This window comes from Mesocricetus auratus, unplaced genomic scaffold (genome assembly GCF_017639785.1).
Source record: "Mesocricetus auratus isolate SY011 unplaced genomic scaffold, BCM_Maur_2.0 Super-Scaffold_100004, whole genome shotgun sequence".
NCBI lineage: Eukaryota > Metazoa > Chordata > Mammalia > Rodentia > Cricetidae > Mesocricetus > Mesocricetus auratus.
In genome coordinates, this window is record NW_024429189.1 from 91,743,038 (window position 1) to 91,770,376 (window position 27,339).

The 27,339-nt window shown below is 41.4% G+C and overlaps 1 protein-coding gene across 1 annotated transcript in view; it reads left to right on the forward strand.

The window, feature by feature from the left end:
* Window positions 1–27,339, forward strand: part of Slc12a1 (solute carrier family 12 member 1) — an 82,064-nt gene that overhangs the window by 22,820 nt on the left and 31,905 nt on the right. Inside the window, exons 9-17 of the mRNA XM_040746204.1 lie at window positions 1,924–2,051; window positions 7,088–7,172; window positions 14,954–15,105; window positions 16,203–16,310; window positions 16,613–16,736; window positions 18,232–18,333; window positions 20,318–20,473; window positions 23,615–23,714; window positions 24,470–24,581. Coding sequence (XP_040602138.1) covers window positions 1,924–2,051; window positions 7,088–7,172; window positions 14,954–15,105; window positions 16,203–16,310; window positions 16,613–16,736; window positions 18,232–18,333; window positions 20,318–20,473; window positions 23,615–23,714; window positions 24,470–24,581 — 1,067 coding nt within the window. The remainder of the gene's footprint in view (window positions 1–1,923; window positions 2,052–7,087; window positions 7,173–14,953; window positions 15,106–16,202; window positions 16,311–16,612; window positions 16,737–18,231; window positions 18,334–20,317; window positions 20,474–23,614; window positions 23,715–24,469; window positions 24,582–27,339) is intronic.

A 27,339-nucleotide genomic window follows, 5' to 3' on the forward strand; every position in this document is an offset into this window, starting at 1 on the left:
TTGGGTTTTACTGTTCTTTCTTTTCTACCTTTGACCCTACTTTACGTCTCCCAATGTTTTCAACTTTCTTCCCCCCTTTTCTCATCCCAGATCCCCTTCTTGGTTCAGTTTTTTTCCTCTTTCTCTTCCTTTCTGTCTTTTCTCTAGATTGCTTCCTCTTTGTTTAAGTGATTTGGTGACAACCTACAGGACAGGGTTCATCTAATGACACAGCACCTCACCATATTCTTATTCTCTGAGAATTGAGTATAAGGACCTAAGATTGGAACACAGAAAGGAAGAGCAGAGAGATTAGAATAGTAGAAGCAAATCTATACTGTATATCGTGTAGTCTTCCCTGCCAGTCTCCTGGGCCCTGTCGCAGTTCCAGCCCCCAAATAACATGCAAGACACTATATTAATTATGAAGCTGTTGGCTGTTTGCTATGATTTCTTATTGGCTAGCTCTGGCTTCATTGTTAACCCATAATTGCTAATAGTATTTCCAATTGGTCTTCGCTTACAGGAGAACAGGGTCCTGACCTCTTACTCCTCTGGCTTTCTGCATCATGACTCTCTGTGCCTCTCTTCCCCTGAATCCTTCTCGACTCCTAGTCCCACCTATTTTGCTTCCTTATTGTACAACAGTGCTTTATTCAACAACCAATAAGATAACCACATACACAGGACTTCCCTCATCAATATTGCAGCCTGCTTCTCACGGGTCTCTTAGGGTTTGTCAAAGGCCTGGAAAGGCATGTTGTTTAAAGACACATATACATGAGAATGGTATGTGTTATGAGTGTTATGAGGGGGTATGTGAACATGAGTAGTATATTGTGAGGGTGCTAACATGCTCCTGCCAGAACTGTTTTTTCTTGGCAATATTTATTTGTTTTTTAATTTTTTTCATGCAGTATATTCTAAACACAGTTTTTCCTCCATGGAAACTCCTCCCTAATCCTCCCAAACTCCCAACCTGCCCCAGTTCGGGGTCAGTCAACAGTGACCCTAGTGGAGGGGGTGGGAAGGGGGGGGGGACAAGAGACGTGAGAGACGGAGACAAGACAGTATTCTGATCAAATCTCATTTATTAAAAGTACCAACAGGGCTTAAGTAAGGCAGGTAGCAGAAGGGCGGGGGGAGCAGAAGTTCTCCTTGGCAGAGTATGTTCCAAGGACACAAGTCTGCAGCTGGGGGAGTCTGGACTGCAGGCCAGGAAACAGAAGGGTGGGAGAGTCTGGAATGCAGGCCTTGAAAATATGTTCTACAGGAAGATAAGCAGACACAGAGAAATAGAAACTTAACTAAACACTAGTCTGTAAGAATCCAGTAGATATTAAGATGGTTTCTATTATGCTATCCTTATTTAGGGCCCTCCACACCAACCCACCCACCTCTATGACCTTTCTTCATCTCTCTCCTTGGAAAACAGGTAAACAAACAAAATAAGGAAATTTTAAAAAAGAACAAAAAACATAGATTCACACAAAAACTAAACCCATAAAGCACAAAACCCATAATATATAAGCAAAGAACTGTAAGAAAAATATTCAAATAAATCAATATGAGATAAAAATCTACAAAAATCAAAAATATCACTCAGTTTGTTTTGTATTGACCATCCAGCTACTGCTTGGCATGCAGCCTCTTATAAATGCAGTTTGTACACTGAGCAAGACCCCATTGGAGAAGACTAATATTCCCTTCTGCAAGAATTCCTTATTCTTTTTTTCAATTTCTTCTGTAAGCTTGGCCTCTAATGACCTTTTAGGATCTCTGATAGACACCTTAGTACTTGGGGAAAAGTAACCAACAGTTTCATGTTCACTCTGCCTCAATTCTAAGCGCCTATTTCCATCTAGAAATACAGAAGTCAAGACCATAAGCTCCTACAATGTGGCAAAACCCTAAAGGATGATGTTTCTCTTGCTTGCATTTCAGCATCCATATTTGCAGAAAACTTTGGGCCAAGCTTCACGAAGGGTGAAGGTTTCTTCTCCGTCTTTGCCATCTTTTTCCCAGCTGCCACTGGGATCCTTGCTGGTGCCAACATCTCTGGAGACCTGGAGGTATGTAGTCTCCTCTGCTTTGTCCTGATGGTGAGAGTATAGTTGTTGGTAACATGAGAAACTGTACAGACTGAATATGACTTAGGTCCCAGAGACTCAAGAATGAAGGTTTCTGCATGATTTGTTATTCTCTCTCTCTTCCTCCTTCTCCCCCCTCCTTTTTCTCTCCCCTTTAATTTTAAATCTAGACTCTTGACAATATAGTATAATTCCAAAACCCATATTCGGTGACATCCAAAAACAGTGCATTCACAGGAAGTTATTTTTCAATAAACCCCTTCCCTTTAAAAATCATAATGTCTAAAAACCCAAGACATTTGAGGAAAAACAAAACCAAATCAACAACAGCAAACAGCCATGTGAACACTTCATCCTCAGTTCACAGCATTCTCCATTGTATTAGCCATGATGGTGATTGCAGTATTTTATGGAGAACCACCCACTAGCCATGACCAAAACAAGATCAGACTTTGTGTTTCTAGCACATGCATGTTGGAGCTCATAGACCATCTAACAAAATTAGAACATCCACTTCGAAAGGCAGCCCATGATTCAGAAAGCCTCTCCTCTTTCTACCTTGGAGTCCTCCCCTATCCTCAAGATCCTGGGTGGTTAATCACTTCCTGGTTCACACTCTACCTCCTATGAAGAGGACTAGGGCAGCAAAGGACAACCTCCACAAATCACTTCTGCCGACATCCTAGTGGTCTGCATTTTGACTCATGTCTTTACCTAGCTTCAAAGGACTCATGAAACAGGTTCTGAAGTAGGACAACCATGTACCCCAGTAAAGTCTGAGGCATTCCAACAGTACAAGAAGAGTAAGAGTCTCTTTCATAAGAAGGATAAGAGTTTTACCTCACAGACATAAAAAGAAGATGCAAATCTTACCTCAACATATTTATAATCAATGTCAGAAGGTAAGTATTTGCAAGAGTCATCAGGAGATAGGTATTAAATGAAAAACATGCATGGGTCAATAGGGTCATGAAATAAACATACTTGTTGTTGGATTGATGAGGGTCAGTTTCCTCAAGGAGGATCTTGGGAAGCAAAGGCTAGAAGTTCACTATTGGGGAAGAACAAGGCAAGGCTGGGCCCAGGAAGCAAGCAGAGTCTGACACAAGATGCCTGAGGAGAGCAGGGAGTCTCTTACATGTTAACTGGAGAAAACCTGGTGAGGCTGGAGAGCCTCAGAAGCTTTACAGGAAAGGAAATGGCTGCCCATCCTCACTGTGGAGCATCCAACTCTGTGGAAGCAGGGACTTGGCCTTTGGGCTTACTCATTGTGTATCTTCGGAGACAACATGGTCTTAGTAGATATTGACTGAATGAGTGAATTAAGGATTTAGATTTGTTATGCTAGTGACCACACTGCCTTGGTAAATTCTTGAGCAGACAACGGCAGGAAAAGGTCATTCCAAAGCTAAAAACATCACAAACTTGTGCAAAATGTTTCAGCTCCTCTCTTCACTTAATGAAAGTAAGTTATGAACCCCTGTTTTCTTGCTAACTACAAAAGTAGCAGAGCTCACTGATTTAAACTCCCAGAAGCTACAGACAGGCTTTTAAACTGGAAAATATTCTGCTGTCTTTAGATTTCTTAAAAAACCAGGTGCTTAGTCAATTCATCTTAACTTAATGCTTGAATGAAGGCCGTGTGTGCGCGACGGAGGTTAAATCTCTCCTTCTGCTAGAGTTAGAAGTGATGGAAAGAATTCTGTTACTAGAGGCCACAGTAAGAAAGGATCATAAATCACAACCAAATGCAAGTAATGTCTTCTGATGTCTCCGTTCCATTATGTTATATTCGATTCTATTCTTCAACACTGGGTTCACCTCATTGAGTCGATTTCATGGCATAGTAGATGAGGAAGAAGAGGCTCAGACATAGCTAATGGGGTTGAAACAGAAGTAGGACATCACAACACAGGTGTATGGGGAGCAGAGAGAGTCTGGAGCTCTAGGAAGAAAGACAGGACTGGAAGCTACTGCATGGGTGAAGTCACCCAGGTAGGTGCAAGAGGGAGACAAGGAATCTAAGGAAGCAGGCAGGGGAGCATGCGCACTCAGAGTATTAGTGTGGAAATGGAAGGAGGGAGGGCAGAGAAAGAGCGAGATAAGGACAGAGACATAGAAACTGTTTAGTGAATGGAGAAACCAACAGTCCGTAGACCCAGGAAAAAGGAAAGTGAAAAGTGAAATTATCTGAGACATCAGAGCATAGTTTAAGGTCAGGGTAGCCAAACATGTTAGCTCCCAAAGGGGAAATATTCTGAAAGATGGTAAGGAAACTTCTGTATCTCTAGGTTTTGTTTTTCTCTGAGGCTGAAACCAATGTGATAATAGTAATAATAATAATAATTGAGTCAATTCAATTTAGGAGATACTGTTTATACAATATAGAGAGATGCAGATGAGTAATCTGCTTCCAGACTCAGACTCCTTCTCAAGATGGCTCCTCACACTGTAGGGAAGAGTGACCAGGAGTAGCATAATAGATGCACAGAGTCCCATCTTAAGAACTGTGTATGCAATAGCAATAGCATAACCAGAGCTGTCCTGAAAATCGGGATCTAGGAAAAGATTGAGAAACACTTTGAGATGCAAAATTAGGGTGTGGTTGTTAAACCCTAAGAAGCAGAAACCTAATTGATTACTTGTATTCTGTCCTGGCTGGGGGCCACTTTTAATGATGGAAAGGAGAAGTACCTTAAATTTGGGATTAAGTCTGAAGGAGAGTGAAAATTAAGAATGTATCAAATCCCCTAGCTCCCTATTAGCAAGAGTAAACAATCCCATTTTGGTGTGATCTTATGGTACAATATCATACATCAATGCACTGCCATCATATGTTACCCAGTAGTGCCTTAGAGTCCTGATGACCCTCTTGTATCATGAACTCATCAGTTTTAGGGATTATAGTAGGCAGCTGCAAGGGAAAATGATTTTCATGTCTACATCACAAGGCTGTCTTCCACCTCTTATCCAGTTTTGCTCCAGTTAAGTTACAAAGTCACCCAGATCCCATGGAACTGTGGGGGTGTGTTTCACATGGTGGGAGGTATACATACACGTGTCTGCATTTGCCAAGTGCAACCTTTTCAATGGACTTGATCACCATATATAAGTTTAGAAAAAAAATGCTCAAGCTTCATTTGCCTGTACTGATTGATTATGTGTATTGATGAGACTTGTGTCCTCCAGATGGGAGACCACTGCCTACTGGAAGTGTACATTTCTCTGTTCAGTATTCATTAACTCTTTCTGAATGCCAGATAACTGTCTATATAAGAAAATCATGCATCAAAATATTTGTTTAATAATTTCCTGAATTGAATTAAATATAATCCAACATGCTGCTTGGAAATCATTTTGATATAATTTAACAGTCCCTTCTGTTGTTAAAATGTCTATTGTTTATCCAGTAACGAGACACAAACCGTGACTCAATGATCCCACGTGGCGTTTTATTGGTGGACAGGGAAGGAAGGGGGGTGAGGGGTAACCAACCCGTGCAGAGCTGAGAGAGAGAGAGAGAGAGAGAGAGAGAGAGAGAGAGAGAGAGGATGAGATGATGAGAGAGGAAGACAAGAGTAAAAAGAGTGTAAGCGGGCAGGGGTCAGTCCTTTAAAGGGGTCCTTTGCACCTGCGTGGTTCTCACAGAACTCTGGGCTGGCCAGAGTGTTGCCTGAGTGCATCCTGCCAGGTAACAGGGCAGGCCAGCGTAATGTCTGAACCTTTCACCTTCCAAAACAAGATATAACTGGTGAATTAAATATCATGTGGACTCAATTCAATATATGCACATACATTTATAAGCAAGAGAAAAGCTTATTTTCTGGTGAAGGGTTGACCTTATCTCTTTACTGAACTTTCTTGAGGAAATGAAGAATGTAGAGAGACTGGAGAATTTAGCATATGATCTTTTTTGCTCAGCCAGAATGGTGTTTTTGTTCTGTCTTGTTTTTCTTTGTCTGTTGGTTTTAATTAAAGACAAGCCTAAGCTCAGCATAAAACATACATATGACCAGATATTGTCAACAAACCAGATATGTTTATGTTTGATGCTTCTAACGGCACTTCGCATGGAGAGAGAGAGGTCTGTTCTATTTCTATAACATCTCTCTTTAGACGGGCATATTCTCTTCAGTTCAACTCTGAGGTTTTGTTTGATTGGTCTTGTTTTTGCTTCTTTTAATGGTTGGATTTGCTTATTAAAAATAGAACCGCATTTCTGTTTTCCTTTTTTAATTGAAAACAGATTTTTTATATAATATATTCTGATTGCAGTTTCCCCTCCCCCAACTCCTTTCAATTCCTCTCCACCTTCCCATCCAGATCCACCCCCTTTCTGTATCTCCTTAGAAAACAGACATCTAAGAAATAATAATAAAATGACCTAGAATACAATAAAACAAAACAGACAAATATAGGGCAAAATAACCAAACAAGAAAAAGAGCCAAAGAAAAAGCACAAGAAACACATATAGACATGGGGATACACATGGTCACACACAAAAGAATCCCATACAAACAAACCTGTAAACATATGTACAAAGAACATGTAAGGCAAAAAAAAAAAAAAAAAAGACAAGGAACCTCCAAAGATGTCATTGAGTTCATTTTCTATTGGCCTTTTACTGGTGCACATGGAGCCTACCCTTAAGCGTGGTTTGTTTACCCAGTGAGACTCCCTTGGAGAAAGCTAATTTCTCATTTACAAGTGCTTATCAATTGGAAGTGGCTTCTGGGTTAGGAATGCAGGCATGTGCCTACTTTTCCTTTTAGCTCTAGGATCCCATCTGGTACAGACTGGTGCAAGCTCTGTGAGTTTATACGCAGTACCAAGTTTTATATTCCATTATTCACTCTGAATACTCTGTCCAAAGGACTGTTCACTTCGCCATTTGCTAGACAGTTTCTTTAGAGCTTACCTTAGGAAGCATTGTTTAACATTTTGAAAATACAGAAATAACTACTAGCACTCTGTTTATTATTCAGTTCTGTTTTCTTCTCTGCATAATTTTTCACAGGATCCCCAGGATGCCATCCCCAGAGGAACCATGCTGGCCATTTTCATCACCACTGTTGCCTACATAGGTGTTGCTATTTGTGTAGGTGAGTAAAACATCCCTGATGTCAGAATTTCAGGGAGCCCAGTGGTTCTTTGCATCTAACGGCTTTCCACGGAACGTAAGTAGAAAGTTTTGTTTATAAGGCAGCAACTTTACTTCCTTTCTTGGTACTTAATGGTTTGTGCCTTTGATGCAATTAAAATAGCAATGCAGACATCTTCGGATTAGTGTTTTAAAAGAGCCTATCAAATTGTTGTTATGCCCTGGCCCAAAGAAGTCCCTGCCTTGCCCTCTGTGATGGTCACACTGCTGACAAAGATGTCACTTCTAGCACTCAGCTCTCGTGCCCTCTAAGGCAAGTGAGAAAGAACAGAGCAAGAAATCAAACAAAACCCAAACCCAAACCTGGCAAAGCAAATCATAAAAGATGAGGAATTCACAGCAGTATCTCATGTCTAACTTGGAGGTGTCATTGACACCAGCTGCCAGGAAATCAGCCCAGCCCAGCTGTTAGCAGTGTGGAAGCCAGTCCCATGCTTCTGGGTGAGCCCAGCATGGCATATGTGCCTTTTCTCATGCCACAAGGCAGGCTTTGGCTCTACCTGCTGCCTGTGGCCACTCCTCTTAAAGCCACCACATGTCTACGCCATAATGGTAAGAAAGGAATGTGTTTTCCAACACAAAGAGAAGTGCACAGTGAGGAATGAAAGCTAGGGTTGAACAACTATGGAAGCCTGGTGGCCGTTTGACCAAAGGGTAAACTCCAGTAGTCCTCTGCTTGCTGTAAGAAAAAGTTGGAAAAGTCAATATGTCTTAAATCGATTTCTGAAGGGAAAAAAGGCCAAAAAAAAAAAAAAGCAAAAAATTAAGACTGTTGCCTATATTGCTGCTTCTTGTGTGAGAAACCTGGTAAGGTTGTTCAGTGCCCTGTGGCATTCTGTGCTGCTACACAGGAAGACATTTTCTTATTCAGTGCATTAGGTCATCAACGACTTTAGAATGACACTGAAGTCATCTGGGGTTACATCTTCCAAAAATGGTTTTAGGTCAGCAGGTGCATGTTTAAGAAACACAGTAGGAGTATGGTGACACAAACTATCATTCCTGGTTTTACATGTTTCTAGATGTTCAAATGAAGGTCCTCATGCATGTGCAATGAACACTTTACTGACTGAACCATGTCCCCAGCTCCAAATGGAAAGGCTTTCCTCGGGTTATAAGCCATGACCATAAGCAAGACTCATACCCTCAGACCAACGAGCAACTTTTGGAGCTGTCTCTTATTATTATTATTATTTAAGTAACTTTTTTTCATTTATTTTACATGCCAACCACAGTTTCCCCTCCCTCCTCTCCTCCCTGCCCCCCCCCACCTTCCCATCTACCCCATTTCCCTTCTACTCCTACTCCTCTATCTCCATTCAGAAAGGGCAGGCCTCCCATGGGAGCTGACTTAAAGGTAGTAGTAATAAGAGGCCACCCAGGGTGGAGTGGAAAAGAAAGATTAATGTCTTATTAGTTGGCATTTGGTTAACAAAGAACCTATTATGTATGCATTTTAAACCCTCATGTATATTTTAATGTGTTTCAATAACTATCAAATACACTATGTCAGAGATAATTAATAATAGTCAGAAAACCTCATAAGGAAAGTAAAAGTCAAAATTTATACTCCATCTTTTTTCTTTGTTTCATTTCCTTGAATTCTTATTCATATTGTTGTTTTAACTTCAGCCCAGTGGCTGTGCCTTAATCTACAGCCAGCGATTGCGACTCTGCAGTTACTGGCCTGCTTATCTAGCAGCAACCTAGCCTCTCAGGCCCCAACCCAGGGAGAATTCTACTCTCACAGGCACCTGCCCTGTCGCTGCCACTAAAGGTAGCTTTAACCAAATGTCTATCCTAATTATGACTAAGACTTGAGATAAAGGCTGGGGTGAAAGCCTGCATGCTCAGAGAGGCTGAGTAGCAACTAGCTAATCGTCTCTCCTTGCTGGCACCCACGGAAGACCCGTGCTTTAGCTTCTCCAAGGCAGAAGAAGCTGCACCACTCCAAACCCCACCCTACTACTTCCTGTGTCTCTCTATCTCTCCCAGATGTCTCTGGTGCTCTATGATTGCTTTCTGTCAGCTACTTGCTAATGTAGCCTCCTGACCCAAGGTTAATTTTATTTAATTAACACAAATGCAAACTTGGGGTACACAGTATAATCGAATCTCTTTCAACACATCATTGTATTTTCTTATCCTTGCTACACAGCACTTTCTTATACGTTCTTCCCCTCCCTTTAGTATCCTCCCTCTCCCTAATTAGTCCCCCTTCTTCTCCCACTTTTGTACATATGTATGTGTATATATGGAGACACACACACATACATACATACATACATACATGTAGATATATACATATATGGAGATCCAGATTTAAATCTAAATTCCACATATGAGGAAAACGTGCACTATTTACCTTTTTGACTCTGGAAAATAGCATACCTTTTTTTTCTTCACGAGAATGCTCGTTGCTCTTGAGAAGGACCCAGGTTCATTTGCCAGCACACACATTGTGACTCACAGCGTCAGTATCTCCAGTTCCAGGGGCTCTAGTGTCCTCATCTGACCTGCAGGGACCAGGCACACATATAGAGTCCATAAACACATGCGGGAAAAGCATACATACACATAAAAGACCACATAAGTACATCTAAAGACCAAAGGCTTCTAAAATGCTCTCAATTCTGTTTCTAAGACTCAACCCTGTAGAAATATTTTAAAATTTAGAAGAAAATGTTAATGCACAAAGATGGTCATCATACAAAGTTTATAATATAAAATAATGGAAGTATACAAATGTGTGAAAATAATGAAACAGAAAGAAGTGAGATGGTCTCATCATAGCTACTAATGGCTCGTTAGAAATACTAATATTTATCCCAAAGAACTGCCTTATGTACTTCTTTTGTTCAGTTAACACACAGAGGGGTGCATGCCATTATGACATCCACTGAAGCATTTGTCAGAACACTTGGTTCTGAGTTGTTCCCTTCTCCACTGTTCTTCCCCATGCCCTCTCCTCGCCTCTTTCTTCACCATGTCACTTCCTGCATCTACTTTCCTATTTCCTGTGTCCCATGACTCTCTCTGATTCTCACCTCTCCTAATACCACTTCATCTTCTCTGATAATATCCATTCCAGTCATATGACCTATAAACACATATTCACTCACATGTATGTATAATTTTAAACCTAGCTTCTATATCAGAAAGAAAACATGCAGTATTTGTCTTTCTGAGGCTGGTTTGTTTCACTTAGCATAATGTTTTTCAGATGTGTCCATTTTCCTGCCACTGTCATAATATCACTTTTCTTTCTGGCAGCATAAAATTCATTGTGTAGACATCACAACACCCTCCACCCATTTATATGTTGACAGACATTTAAGATACTTCCATGTCCTGACTATTGTGGACAGGGGAGCAATAAGCATGGAAGTACACATATCTCTGTGATATGTCTACTTAGAACTTTTTGTGTATGTAGCAGGAGTATGTCTGGGTCTTAGATTAAATCTGTTGTCAGTTTCTCAGGGAATATTCATACTGGTTTCCATAGGGGCTACACAAGTTTACATTCCCACCAACTAAGAGTTCACCTTTCCCCACATCCCTACCAGCATATGTTGACCTTTGTTTTCTTTCCCTAAATTCATTTTATTTATGAAATTATACTATAAGTACATCATTACTCCTTCTCTCTTTGATTATGAGCATTCTCTGCAGTTTGGGTTTGACACATGTCATGCCATAGTAAGTGCCTGCCCTAGGAGCCCTTATTTCTCCATCGATTCTAGACGATAACTTTGCTAGTCAACAGCTAATTGCTTTGGGTTCTAAGCTTTCTTGGCTTTGAGGGTGACCTGTGAGATGCCTGGTGTTATTCTGTTGTTTCTGCCTTTGTAGATGATTTGCCATTTCCCCCTTACAGCTTTGAAGATGGTTTTCTTTGCCCGGTATTTTCAGCATTCTGATATCACAGAGAGTCTTCTCTCATCGTGGCTATTGGGAATTCTGAATGCTTCTGGTGCTTGACTATCTGTGTCTTTAGATTTGGAGAGTTTCCAGGATAATTCAGTGAGTTCTTGGTGTTTTTAGTGTTGGCCTCTTTCTTCTGTGTTGTGGATCTGAGCCTTAGTGTCTCAGAGTCCTAAGATGTGGTCACACTTGTTTGCTATTGTTTCCCGTGCTGATATCTGGACACCATGCTCCATCGACCCTATCTTCCATCTCTGACATTCTTCCTTCTGCTTGTCAGGTTTCTTAGTGACCGGTCCTGTTGTGCCTTTTATTTGATTCAGTGAAGTTTTCATTTTTAATGCTTCTGGGTTTGGTTTTTGTTTTTCCTTTAAAAAAATCTTTGTTTCTTTTCTGAGTTGTCTGTGCTGCCGCCTTTTTCACCTGCATTGCTGATCTCCTTCCTTTTGATGACTCTTTTCCTATTTGTTGATGCTTCTCCTTATGGCCTGGATCAAATTCATCTGATAGTTTGCATCTTCTTTTAGGTTATTGATCGTTTTTACCAGAAAACTGAAATCATCACACTGAATTTTGTACTTCTCTGTACCTTTGGGTTTAACACTCATGGAGTTACCATCTCTTGAAAGAGTCATGCTGCTGGCTTTTTGAAGTTTCTTATGTTTATTGTGTTAGTGCATTTCTTGGTTTAGATATCACTTCTGGAGTTTTTTGAGGTGGGGGAGGTCTTTCTTATTTGATTACTTACTCTTGTGATCTAAACCCCTACTACCAAGCAAACCTCTGTACCCACAATGACATCAAACCACATGAGACACAGAAATCCATTTAAAATCATTTACAGTCACTAATACACAACCAGTGGCCATGAGCTGAGAATGACATGTGCTACAAAGTGAGAAATAAATGAGATGCAGAAAGGATGTGGGGAAGATGAGAAAAATAAGAAAAGTGAAGTCAAATAGCTAAGAGGAAAAGATGGGGTAGAGAAGAGAGAAAAAAAGAAATAGAAAAATTTAAAGGAAAAATATTTCCTGATTGTTAAAAAAGTTTAAAAAAAGCAATGGGCTGGAGAGATGCCTTGGTGGTTAAGAGCACCGTCTTTTCAGAGGACCTGGGTTCGATTCCCAGCACCCATATGGCAGCTCACAACTCCAAGATCTGACACCCTCACACAGACATACCTGCAGGCAAAATGCTAATGTGCGTGAAATGAAACCAAATAACATAAGAGTATTAAGAGAAAACCGTCTGGGCTGCAGAGGTGACTAGATAGGTGTTAAGAGCACGTGCTGCTCTTGCAGAAGACCCAAGTTTGGTTCTAGCACCCATGTTGGGCGGCCCACAACAATCTGTAATGCCAGATCCAGGAAATCTAAGGCCTGTGGCCTTGTGAGCAACCTCACTCCTACGCACACATACCCATATAGACACACACAAACACACAATTGAAAATATAAATTTGTTAAAAGATAAGAATAGCTGGGCGGTGGTGGCACACACCTTTAATCCTAGCACTCGGGAGGCAGAGGCAGGCGGATCTCTGTGAGTTCAAGGCCAGGCTGGACCAACAGCCTCCAAAACAATACAGAGAAACCCTGTCTCGTAAATACAAAAAAAAAAAAAGAAGAAGAAGAAGAAGAAGTTTCAAAAGATATAGTACAGTGAAGATACTGCTAAATATGCAGGTAGGGGGGAATAAAAGGAATCACACAGTAGGGGAAAACAATGTTAAAATGGCTCCTGCCTGGATCTTCAGAATTGAAACTGCTAGTTACAAGCACTGCAGGAGGGCAGTTGGTTGAATTTGGACTCCCTTTTCTTCTCTGGCTTATATATTGTTTAGTCTGTACTGGACAAGCGCAGGATGCCTTCCAGAGTTCACTGCACAGCAACTGTTCTTCTTAGGGCAACAGGGGCCTCTACTGGCCACTCAGTATCCCTCTGTAAGATGAACAGTTTCTCTCACTTAACTGAGACCCCCAGATCATAAACCCGATGTGCCTGTTCTAGCAGAAGGATGTGGGGATGTGGGAGAAACAACCTCACAGAGATGGGTGCAGATGGAGGACCCGACTTGGTGCTGTCAAGGCTCCCCGGGTGTCAGTCACCTGCTGGAGAGTGCACCCTTTGAACTTCTGAGTTCCTGGGCTCTAAAGCAGTGAGCCACAGTTGTCTTCAGAATTTCATCCGTCTGTAAGCTTCAGGCTCTGAGGTATCAAACTCTAGGCTTGCTGGCCACCTGTACTCTTCAGTCCTCGCTGTCCAGCTCTCTGCTCTCCACAGCTGTCTCCCTGGACCATCTCTTACCAAAGGGCTGTAACAGGCCCAATGGAAGATCTTCAAGATGCCTTCAAACCCCCACTGCCCTGAATCCCATCAGGAAAACAGGATCTCTCTCACCTATGTTGCTTCATCAGTCGGAGAAATCACTGTGTCTCTAAATACTACAACAGGATTTAAGCTCACGAGGGCTTTGCCTCGAGCTGGGGGTGGAGCTGCCTGACCCTCACCTAGCTTATCTTCTGGAAGTGGCTTCTGAGTCCCATTACCCATCCAGGGAACTGTGCAGGTGAAGTTCTGATGAGCTTGCTACTCCATGTAGCAGTGCGTCTCTGTTCTGCTCTCTTCCTTTCCTTCCTCCGTGGATTTCCAAAGCCCTGCCTACATTTCTGTTTGGATGAAGTCTAATGTTTTTTATTCTATCCTTTTTCAGCATAGGCAGAAACCATGCAACCATCTTACTGGGAGGTGCTATCTTTATTATTAAGGCAATTAAAACTGCATGTACTTGACATGAACAAGGAGGATGGCAATAGACACGCTAATGTGAATGGGAGCGGGTAGGACAGCACACAATGCCTCAGCAATACACCAAGAGCTATAGGGAACCAAAGAATGCTGAGAGCAGAAGAGACAGTTTTCCCCAGGGAAGAGCACAGCAATCGGTAATCCGACACTGTGTGGCCAGCTCTGAAAACATACAGGCAAACAGTGTACAGACTAAGTACACTGTATTCATGTGCTTTGAAATACACACACACACACACACACACACACACACACACACACACTCCAATTAAACAAAAAAGAGGTCACAAATTTGAAAGAGCAAGACAGGTGGGTATATGAGAAAGTTTAGAGGCAGGTCAGAGAAGGGGGGAGTTTCATTATAATCTCATAAAAAAGTTTTTAAAATTACATCTAAAGTAGAATTATTACTCTGTTTCTAAAATGTATGCAAAGAATTAGTTGGAAACAAGATCACATTATCTTAGTTATTCAATTCCTTAGTGCCTTCCCTTGAGTGCCTCTCAGGCAACGAGAATTATTAAAAAGCCATGTGGTCAGTAGACGTTCCCTAGACAATAGCTGTGCACATGCGATGCCAAAGCGCTGCGCGTGCGCTTTAGGAGATCAGAAAACAAGACAGCGTCCTCCTACAAGATAGCCTCAGGAGTGAGGACCACCCAAGGCAGTGTGAGTGACAGCTTGTATAAACCAGGGTGTTTGGAGGACTCAGAGGCTGGGAGCTCCAGGGACCATGTCTCAAGAAGAATTGACAGTCTACACAGGCTCTGAAAATATGTGTTCCGGCTCATAGCCAACTAAGCATGTTTTAGAGCGAAACCCTCAGAGAGCAGGACTCTGACAGGGATGACAAGATGATGAGATGATGGGGGGGGGTCAGGGATTTAGCTACAATGTTTGCTTCACAAGCACAAGGCCCTTGGCTCTGTCCCTAGCACTGAAAAGGAGCGAGGAAAAAAGAAATGACAGACATTGTCTCCTCAGCGGCATGTGTGGTCAGAGATGCCACTGGAAGCATAAATGACACCATCGCTTCTGGGATCAACTGCAACGGATCTGCTGCCTGTGGGCTGGGCTACGACTTCTCGAGGTGTCAGCACGAACCATGTCAGTATGGGCTGATGAACAATTTTCAGGTATGAACCTTAGAGAGAGAGGGGGAAAGAGTTTGGTGTCTGCATTTCCAGAATGCCAAGTGCAGCAAGGCTTCTGGATCTGCAGTTGGTTACCTATGGATTGATTTGAATTAAGCAAGGAGCAGGTGGTCCGGGAGAGCAAGAAGTCACGCAGGTGTAGTGTGGTAGCAATCCCCGTGCTTTTGGCACTGTGGGAAGGAGACAGTAGACGGTGTCAGTTGTGTCACCAGCAGGGAGCACCCTGTTGTTCCTCAATTTCAAGTGACTCTGTGCTGGAAGGAAGAGGCTAACTAGCACTTGGAATGCATTTTGTGTGCAGGCCAAGAGTCAGGGCAAGGGGAAATCGTGAACAAGAAGCTGGGATGGAAATGAGAGCAAAGCAACATGGGAAAGTACAGGATTTGCTAACTGCCCTACGTGGTCGGTAAAGAGAGTAAGAAGTAAGTGGACTGAGAAGTCTGCATCCGTCTAATTGTAGCAACCAACACAGAGACATCAACTCTGCTGAAATCATTATTCCAGAATAGGACTGAAGCCGATAGGCTCTCCATAAACGTGTCAGATCTGCTCCCAAGGATCAGATTGGTACTGGTATCATTTTCATTATGATTCTGAGGCAAACCAAGAGTATCTCAATTGTCTCAGAAAATAAAGCTATGTTTAAAGAGCACAATAAAAGCAAAGGTTTGGAAACTTCGGTAGAGGAAAAACCAATGTCTTAAAAAGACTGAAGGAAGGCAAGCGGTGCTCACACCTGTTCAACACCACATGCTGTGGGGCAGAACGTCTTCCCACCAGAGCACAGCGGAGATGCTGTGAAAGTCCTTGAACGCATTCCCTTCCTTAGTTTTTCCAGTGTTCTCTAAGTATCTTGTGGTGGGTATCTAGTGCTTGGTAAATTTTTAAAAAAAGAAGTCCTTCCATCTTGAAAAGAGAAGTATTACAAGTTCAAGAGTGAAGTGGGGGTGGGGGAGCAGTAGTTTATAAGACTGCAAATCACAGGAAATGGAGAAGGAAGAAATTGTGCTGAAGAATAATTAACTTTCTGTCTGTCCGTTGGATGGGCTGCTTTATCCAAACCCTTCTCTCTTCTCAAGGTCATGAGCATGGTGTCAGGGTTCGGCCCCCTCATCACCGCGGGGATCTTTTCAGCAACACTCTCTTCAGCCCTGGCCTCCCTAGTCAGTGCGCCCAAAGTATTCCAGGTAATACAGCCATGGAAGCGAGCACTGTGTTCACTGCATGCGAAACAATCTGAAATAGCGGCACCAGCTATCACTTTCCATCATTTTCCGCAACCGTTAATGCTTGCATCTGGCTGAAGCGCCGTGTCTGCCACATAGTCAAGATCGATTCCGATAATACAAAGAATGATGAGTCACAGTGTTAACTTGCGCCTCGTATTGTGCATCGCTTAATCTTTCCCAAATCTCCTTTTCTGAATCACCTAGAGAAAATGACTGTGCATAGATATAAATGAAAAATGTCTTCTCTCTTCTCCCATTAGGCTCTGTGCAAGGACAACATCTTCAAAGGACTGCAGTTCTTCGCAAAGGGCTATGGGAAAAACAACGAGCCCCTGAGAGGATACTTCCTCACTTTTGTGATAGCCATGGCATTCATTCTCATTGGTGTGTAGTTCTCTTGTACTACTGAGAGCCAAAGATCCTTCTTATTACTCAGGGTTTTGTTTTTAGCTTGAGAAATTAGCTGGTTTATATTAATACTCTGTCTGGAAATGTTAGCATTTGTCTAACAAGGAATTCTTACAAGAGGGCATTTAAGGAAGTGGGAGGGGGGTGCTGCAGGTTTGAACCTGAATGTTAGAAGATCATCTGGTCAGGTGCAACTGAACCCTCCCTCCAATGCAATACTTCCTAACCATGGGAGATTATAGACACCCCCACCCTCCTACCCCAGCTCTACGCATGATAGCTCTAAACTGGCAAGCTGAATTGTCTATACCAGTCTTTCTTTAAATGCAGCTCCTTGGACATCTGCTCAGAATCACTGGGGTGTCCAGAAAGTCCATGTTTCACAGACCCAAAGCCAGGGCTTCTGAGTCGGAATCACTGAGGATTTGGAATCTGCATATTACGTGCTCCTCAAATAAATAGCTCCTAGACTTTTTTTTTTTTTTGATAATCACTTACCTGGACTATAGTTTGAGTTTTCTTTCCCAAGCAAGCTAGAAGCAATCACACGGCCTTAAATAGGCATGTTTGTCAGCTTCACAACCCATGCTCTCTATTAAGACCAAAACTAAGGGTACTTCTTTGCATGTGAAACAATTTATGTGTCCTTATACAATGTCTGTGAAGTTGGGCAGGGGGGCGCTACATATAACTCATTCAATTTGTTAGACATTTAAGAAATTAAATAAAAAGATTTATAGAGAGAGATATTCTAGTAATGTAATAAAATGTTTAAGACTTCAAATTATTGTCTTCTGCATTTAAATGTTTTATTACATATGTGGGATATGTTGGGGACATGCGCATATGTGCACATGCCTGAGCTTGCTTGCAAATAGGACAAGAGACAACTTGTGGAAGGTTCTCTTCTTCAGCGTGGGTCCCCTGAGGTCTAACTCAGGATTGGCAGCACACACCTTTCCTTGCTGAGCCGTCTTACCAATCCACTTCTGCATGTAAATGATCACACAACCAACTTTTTAAAAATGTATACATTTAATTATCTCCTTTAAAATCATTGATCTAATGTAATGTATACTTTACATTATCTCCTTTAAAACCATGTGGATTTCCATCCTACAGGGCCCCTTTACTGCTTACACACAGCAGACAAATACAGGATTTTGTGCCTTCAAAATTGCTACAGAAGAGTTCATTATGGGCTTAGTCCTGGTGTAGACAGAGGTCTGGAGGGTCTATTTTCTGATTGGCAGGTTTTCTTCAGTCTCACCTCAAGGAAACATTGGCTGAAAGTATGTATATAACCTCAAAGAAAGTTCTTAAACTTTGATTCTGGCTATGTTTTCAGTTTCTTACAGATTTTAGCTATGTTGTCAATTTCCAGAAGAAGTTGCGCTCCTAGGCCTGCACAGCTGTCCGCTCCCCACTGTTACTGCTCAGATCTTCATGCACTGCTTTGTTTCTCTTGCAGCGGAGCTGAACGTCATCGCGCCCATCATCTCCAACTTCTTCCTGGCCTCATATGCACTTATCAATTTCTCCTGCTTCCATGCCTCATATGCCAAATCTCCAGGTAAGCCAAAATAAAAACACAAGTCTAAACAGTTAGTTTGTCTCAATAAAATGAAATAAGTCTGTGAAAAGTGTTCAATCTGTGTTCTTATGTTTTCTTATATCTTAGTAGGCAGCATAATCCACTTTATTTTGGTGAGTTGGGGGGGATGACTTCCGAAATAGAAAAAGAATCGTGTGAGCAATGGCCTTTTTGACCAACCGTAAAGTCAATTTTCTCCCGTGGCAATAAATTATTCATTGCAAGAGAAACCACATTTATTTCAGCAGTAGAAAAACACCACTATTTATTTCCAGGGTAAAAGTGACCACAGAAGTGGAATAAATGTATATATTTGAGACTTCCTCACTATCAATTTGTTTCCTGCCCATGGTGCAGAAGAGAAGGATGAGCAGTTCCCATAATTACCTGCTGAGTGCAGGCAATGCAGATCTACTGTCGTGCTCACGCCAGGGACATTGGCGCACAATTGGACTGCCGTGTTAAATGGTTTAAAACCCCACACCCAAGAGTCTTCCTCTACCTCATCATGTCTTCTTTGCTTCTACTGTCCCCAAAATCCTTCTGTCACTTCTAGAAAGTCATCTGACGAGGTCATATGACTCTCAGAAAGTCTTTCACCATGAGAACTTTCATCCAAGATACTAAAGAAATACTCGTTTACCATTTGTAGCCATCTTCAGCCTTATTGGCAGCAAAGTTTGCAAAGGAGGCCAGGAGCCTGTGTCCACACAAGGCTACTAGTTATAGAAAGGAAGGCTGGGGAACCTGTATCTACAAGAGGCTACTGATTTATAGAAAGGGAGGCCATGGGGCCTGTATCCATGCAGGGCTACTGGGTTATAGAAAGAAACTGAAGATTTTTAGTTTAGTGTGGTATGTCTTTTAACATGAATCTGTAATCCCATGCCATGTTTTGCTATGTTAAAAAGAAACGAAAAACAAAAACAAACAAAAAAAGCCAGTCACAATAATTATCAGCAGAATGGAAAGGAATAGTGGGAAAGAGAAAGGGGTAGAAAAATAGAAAAAAAAAAACATGTATAGGAAGACACATGTAGATACACAAACCCCAAATATGACTCGCCAAACCCACCCCACCCCCCTCCCCATCCACCTGACCTCCATCAGCTGTCTCTCAAAAGGGAGCAGAACTAAGAAAGCAGGGCTTTTCTAATGGCGTTCTTGGAGTGCTGTTTCCCTCTTGTGGCCATCCAGGAAATTGCTCCTCTAGACAGTGTTCCACTGGATTTCAGTGACTCCAGATTTAAAGTCCTGTTCACCCACTGACCAAACACATCCTCCAACTCAGGTTTTCCCATTCTGGCCTAATTGTTTCCTGGTCTCTTTCACTTCAGAAAACTAACTGGGCATAGAAACCTGTGTGTATTGTAACTGTGACAGATACGTTGTAAAATATGATGCTACACATATTGATGTGATGAGTTTAAGGACCACTGATAGAAACATTCCTCCTCCTCTCTGAGATTATTGCATTTGAAGGAGAAAGCGCTGTCCTCTTAGGGTGACTCTAAGTCAGGTTGTCTCCATCGCTCTGCCAATGGAGCAAAGGCCACTTTAGCAACTGGCCCTTGCATAGACAGGGAGTTCCTCCATCCCACCTGTTGCCCAGACACCTCTTTCCCACCCTACCTTCTTCCTTTCCATTCCGAGGACGCTGATTTTAGATGCTTGAGGTCTGGTAGTTGGGAGGACAACAAGGACATGCAGGAAGTATGGAGGGGTCTGGTACATGACCATCTACTTTCAGAGTGCTTTATATTTCCCGAATTTTACAGCATTGTCTTCGGTACAAACAATATCTTTGTAGATCAAGGATCCAACATCATAGAAAAAACAGTTAAGAGTTAGAAAATGGACCTGAAAACTACATTTTTTATGCCTGAAAATGACATGCTATCTGCACTCCTATAATACAGAGTAGTATAGCAGCAAAATTTTCCTGTGTTATTTTTCCTTCCAGGATGGAGGCCAGCATATGGGATTTATAACATGTGGGTATCTCTTTTTGGAGCTATTTTGTGCTGTGCAGTCATGTTTGTCATCAATTGGTGGGCAGCTGTCATCACCTATGTCATCGAGTTATCCCTCTACATCTATGTGACTTATAAGAAGCCAGGTAAGAGAAAAGAGACCACATAGGATGGCTTCAAAGGCTTTCTCTGTCTATCCATTGAATGTGTATCATGTAGCTTCTACATACTTACATGTAGTGTATGCAAGGCAGTTCATCACTATGCTGCGTAATAAGGACAATGGTAATTAACAGCACGGAGCACTATACGTGTCCTGTGCTCATTTAATCTGCACAGTGATGCTGCACATTTGGTGGTGTGAGACTCATTTTAGAGGAGAAGAAATTTCAAAGAGTTGATCACTTGCCAAAATACAAGTCAGGGTGTGACAGCTGACATTTAGACCTTAGGCATGTGACCCCAAACCTCACAAACCTCTCCTTCTTCTAATGTCCTAATGAGATAGGGCCCCTGTCCTCAAGGACTTCTCAGACTCAGAGTCAAGCAATTAGCTATAATACAGTATATTAAGTATCACAAGAGCAGTATAAACAGATTGCTAGGAAGAGGGGGAATGTAAGCAACCTCGGTGTTCAAAATTCTTTCTTGGATTGTAGTTTGCATTCACAGAGCCAGCTACTCTACATGAATTTAGTAAATATTTGTTGAATGAATGAATTAAGTTCTAAAACAACGTCAAGCCAGTGGAGGTGGGTAATGTCAGAGCCAGAGAATGAGAATCAAGGGAGTGAATTGCGAATGCATGCAAGGGTGTGGAACATCTGGGAAATCTCAAGACCTTAACAGAAATAGAGTTCTTGAAGACCACGGTGGGGCAAGAAACATCCTGGAAGGATAGCCACTCCACCTAAAAGCAAGGCCACTGTTACAGGAAAAAATCTGGACATTGTGAGCACCATGGCCTGAGCTTCAGCTATTGACTTCAGAATGCAAGAGAAAGGTGAACACAGAAGCATTCAGGGACCAGAATTCAGTGTTGAGAGGCCCAGGGCCATCATGGTGTCCCTTACCTTACTCTGTCAGCGAGGCAGAGATGGGCACAACTACGCCAGAGGGTTTTATTGTTGGTTTTGTTATCAATTTATATATTGTTAACAACAGGTACAATTTACAGCTGGGAAAGTTCCACCCCCTTTAGATGTACAGGTGTAAGATTAGACAAACTTGTAAAGCCCTGTTGCTGTTACAATAAAAGTGTAGGATTTCTCCAGGAGTCCCCTTAGACAACTGTGTATTCAGCCTCTTCCTTCAGAACTTAGCTCCTAGCAACCAATTTTCTAACTTCTGAACCTATATAGTTTTGTCCTTTCCAGGATATCATATAAATTGAATCATGGCATACAGTCTTTATGGATGTCTTTGTGTTAGCATGAACTTTTAGATTTGTCCATACTGGAGCATGTATAAGCAATTTGTCCTTTGATATTGACAAGTGGTGTTCTGTATATGGATATACCACAACAAGTTGTTGTCACTGATTGACAGTTGATGGGCATCTGGGTCATTTTCAATTTTGGATATATATTATTAGTATATATTAATATCATATATATTGTGTATACATATATACAATATATACATAAAATCCAAGTGGATCTGAGTTTTCATTTTTGAGTACATGCCTAGGAGTGAGACTTCATACATGGTGTATATAACTTTATTACTAGATTGTCTGCCAGAATAGCAGTGTTATTTTCCATTCCAAACAGCATTTTAAAAAGGCGTCCTGGTCACTCCACACCCTTGTCAGCATGTAGTATTGTCAGTTGGTTTTTAAAGTCCTTGTAATAGAGACATAATCCTAGTTGCTGTCACTCAACTTGCATTTTCCTAGTGACTAATGACACTGAAAATTTTACATGCCATTTATATATCTTATTTAGCAGCTACCTAAATCTTTTGTCTTCTTTTGAATTGTTTTCTAACTCAGTTGTCAGGTTTCCTTGTGTATTCTGGGTCCTCTTGCAGTGTGTGCTTTCTTTCTAACTATGTTCTCTAGGCCTATGGCTTTTCTTTTCATTTCCCTAATAATGTGTTTTTTATCAATACACGCTCTTATTTTTTATCAAAACTAATTGATCTTTCTTTTCTGTCTTTTATCTTTTGTATTTGTGTGTGTGTGTGTGTATGAGAGAGAGAGAGAGAGCGAGAGTCAGAGAGACAGAGACAGAGAGAATCTGAGACATCTTTCCTCAACCCAAGGCCACAAACATTTAGAACTTTTGACACTTTGATAATTGATTAAGGTCTATTATCTGAGGTGTTAATTTTGGTATATGGAGTGAACTGAGGTTCATTCTTTTACGTATGAATATGAAATTGACTAGTAGATGTTTTAGCCCTAAAAGAATGAATGTCAGGCCAGGAGGAGAAATGTTTGCCACATCAGCCTGAGGACCTGAGTGCAATCTTTTAAGCCACTCACAAAACTCATCCTCTGACCCCCGATGCATGTGCTGTGGCATGCATGCCCCCCACAGTAATAATATAATATAATATAATAAAAGAATGAATGTTCTGAGGTCTGCTTGTCTGGTACATAATCAATACTGTGTATTACTTTGTTCGATCCTCACATGAAGCACTCACTTGTCCCCACTCTCCACAGCAAGCCCTGGAAGACGGTCATCTTGGGGGTAGATCTGTCAGTTCATCTCTGGGACTTCTCATCATAAAACTTACAGAGTCCATTTAATATTTAAATTAACTGCTTTTGAAGCAGGGAGAGCACTGAGCCTCCTCCTTTGAAGATTGGTTTCTAGCAGATGAGACTGAGACACTTGCTAAAGAGCCTAAAACTCTGCTCATGACCCCCACAAGCAAGAATTCCCACACTGGCCAGCTCTGCCACTCAAAATAGAGAGATGACTGTGCACTGCCTCTGCATATAGAAATCCCTCTTTTGCTTCCAATATAAGAATTTGTGAAGACCTTGAACTTTCCGCCTGCGTGACCATCAGCATGCAGGCTTTCTTCCTAAACAAGCTTTCCTTGTGACCCTAGCTGGAAGGAAGGCTCATTCCTAAGGATTCTCGTGGGTGCTCATGGGAGAGTCCAAGGCTCTTTCCAGAAAACACTATGTTGTATTTTCTCTAACTTGGGCTCTAACCACTGCTTACATAGGCGAGAAAAACTGCAGGAGAGAATGGTTTATTAAAAATGATTCAAGGCATGCAAAGAAAAGGTCAGTTTGGGGAGGTACCAATTTCCGCCTTTGTCCACAGATGTGAACTGGGGCTCCTCCACGCAGGCCCTTTCCTATGTGAGCGCTTTAGACAATGCTCTGGAGTTAACTACAGTGGAAGACCATGTGAAAAATTTCAGGTAAAGTTGGCTTTTGGGGTCTTCTGGTGTTCCATATTCCAAGTGACTTTCCTTTAGAGGAGCTTTGTGGGCACATTTCCAATATGAATAGCAAAGTTACCGCTTCTGAAAAGAGCAGAAGGCCTGCTTTCTTGGATATAATTCATGCTGTTACCAAGAGCAAAAATGAACATGTTTCCCCTTTTGTTTTGAGCTCCACCCACCCAGAGCCACAGCTCCTCACACCGCTGTGTCCTTTTCCATGCCTGGAGACACACAGACCTGAAGGCTATGACTTCAGAGGGTTATCTGCCAGATCCCTGGGCTTCTTAATCATTGGTCGTATCTGCATTCAACCTGATGCTTTATGATTTAATGAATTCCCTTAGGAGAAGAAGCAATTTTAGATCTTAATTAGTTGTATGTTATAGGCTAGCAAGGAAGAGAAATGGAAACACCTATGAGACAGGGACAGGATGTGGAGGTTTGGGGTGATGTAGTACCCCCCAAATGAAAGACAAGGGAAGTCCAAAACTACCCTTTCCCTACTTCACTCTTTTGCTATGATTAATGAAATGAGACATACTAAAATGACAGGATGTAGAGTCAAGATAATTTAAGAATTCTGACAGGAAATCCAAGAAATGAATAAGAAATGAGTATTCCATTTTTCCAAGTTTTCTTGTTTTTCTTAACTTTCTCTTATTTCCTTTAAAGGGTTCTGGGCTCACATGCTTCTTGCACTGGCCAATTCTCATGTCTTCTTTATTTTTCAGACCCCAGTGCATTGTCTTAACAGGGGGACCCATGGCAAGGCCTGCTCTCTTGGATATAACCCATGCCTTTACGAAGAACAGTGGCCTGTGCATCTGCTGTGAAGTCTTTGTGGTAAGAGTTGCTTCATCCAAAGGAAGTGCTCATCCAAGGGAAGTGCTCACCTTGGGCTATTTTAAGTGCCACAGAAGATACCTACAGTAATAGGAAAGTGACAGAATAGCTTGAGTTCTCCTTGATTCAGGACTATCAGAAAAAGTAATCATGAATATAAATGGATAGATGAGATATATTCCTGATTTCTTAAGAAGCCAACTAAAAGTGATAAATATTTTTAAGACATGGCCTTTGAGTCAGGAAGAACTGAACTGGCTTGGAAGTATCTGGGTTGATAACTGTCTAAATTAAAAGAGTGGGAAGGGTCATACCAGAACATTCATTTGTCTACAGAAGCCGATGAGAAGGAACCAGGCATAATGTCTTAAATGGCCACACATGGAATTTAGATTAAATATTTGGATAATTATGGTGACACTACAGATACCTAGGGAATTAAGCTAAGCTTTCTGTAACTTTAACAGAGTTGAGAGACTTCCAGATTGTTCAAGGACCATGTAGGGGACTAAAAAGTGATGAGGTTTTCTTGGGAAGTTTTCAAAGTAGATGCTAAGAAGTCAACAGTAATTATTTACTAATTCTCCAAATGGAGACAAAACATTGGAACTAGAATAAAAAACACATTTAAATCCTCCATACTAGCCTACCTCTGCATGTATTCTCATTTCCCTCTTTCTTTCTCCTCTCACGCTGTCTCTCTGCTCTCTCTCTCTGTCTCTCCTCTCTCCCTGTCTCTATGCACTCTGTCCTCTTACTGTCTCTATGCTCTGTGTCTCTCTCCTCTCTGTCTCTGTGCTCTCTCTGTGTCTCAGTTGAAATCTTTATCAATACATGTTTATGTGACTAAATACATAGTCTTCAAAGAGTTTTTACCAGATTCTTCCTTGATCCACAGGCACATAAGATGCAGAAAACAAAGAAAATGAGACAGGAAAGTTAAATCATGTTCTGGGCCACCTTGATAAGAAAATGGCAATTGGGATGTCAGTGGAGGCCCCCCAGGTGCCTCTTATTAGGCCACGAGAAAGAAAGCCTAGACAGCCTGATCCCTGGGAGAACTGTCACAATCAAAGACCACTATTTACACTTCCAGTTTCTGCCAAGGAATGGGTGTGAGGAAGTAGTGACCAGGGGCAGTCAACTTTGCAATGATGTAGTAGACTAATTTACTGTATTGCATCCTGAGAAACAGTCAAACATCTTTTTAAACTTGGCAATATCCTAAATGCTATGAAAGTTGGCCACATTCTCTTTTCTTTCCCTGCTTATATGAAAATAACGCAAACAATATTACTAAACACAATTATCCAGTAGGGAGTGGAGGGGGCTACTGAATAGGGAAGATTGACAGGTTAAGTTATGGCCAACTGCGACTCCAGAGAATTTGTTAAAAACTTATCAAGAGCCTTTCTCCCTTATTATCAACTTTAGTGCCCTGGATTAGTGGATTTCATTTTGGCCAATATAATATAGGAACTGGTTTTGATGGAATAAGCAGTTTGGGGTGTTTTTCTTCTCTAGCAATTTAGAGAAAATTTGGTTTAGCAAGCAATAAAATATCTTCAGGACTGGAGAAATGAACAAGAAATATAAACAGTCATATATTGGCAAGGGAGAAAAGGTCTTCCATAGAGACAAGGAACCCTGCTTTTAATTAACCCTTTGATTCTTTAAACTACAAAAAGGAATATGGTCCTGGAAACCCCTTTCATGTGAAGTAAGTGTGTGACCTGGTAGTTTCACATGTATGTTGGCCAGCACTTCATATTATTGTGCTGATGTCACCATGAAAAGCCCAGGAGTCCTACTCCCCAGTGCTGCAATTCTCTTGGGAACAAAGAAGAGTTACTGTGTCAATTAAAGGCTTCCCGGTTAGTTACTTCCTGTGAAGTCCTGAGGCTGTGGATGCTGTTGGAATGTTTATATTCAAGTCTCCATTGTCAATCATCTTTCTAAGGAAACAGATGGGAAGGGATGCAGGGGAGGCAGAATACCACTGGAAATGTTTTCCCCAAAGTATACTGATGATGGTTAAGCCAGCCTTATGGAAATGTTAAGTAGTAATGATGGAAAGGGAACTACAATTTTGTTTCCAGCTCTAAGAAGCTAGTTCCCCTGGGTCTTTGAAACTAACAATCAAGTTTTAAATCACTATTTTACCACTTACTAGCTTTGATTCCCTTACACATATAGTTTAGTCTCTCTGAATAAAAAAAATTACCTGTTTGGGGGTCATTGTGAGAATTATACATGCTTTCCAGCACTATTTCGTATCTGTCAGATAGCGAATACTGAATTAACTTTATTTGTTATTACTGGTAATGTTGTTGCTGTTACTATTGAGGGAATATGATAGTTGCTATTTTCATTCCTGAAATATGTGGTCTTCAACAAAACACACATATGCTCAAGTCCAGACAGTGGATTTGCTAGACCTCTATTCATCTAACCCATATTCAGCCATTGAAGCTCCCCTCTCTCAACCTCTCCCATTATCTTTTTTAAATTCAGCCTCACAATTTCAGATGAGGGACACTAAACTCTTTACATCAGTGGGCATCTATCAAGATGCTAATGAAATAATGACATGACAAGATACAGGAAGAATGAAATGACTTCAGAATGGGCACTAGGATATATGGTGAGATGGTTCATGGGCCAAATCAGAAAAAGGGAGAAATTAGCCTTCTGGTAGTTCCAACTAGAGAAGCAATGAAAGCAAAGCCATAAGACAATCTGATACATAAATATATGC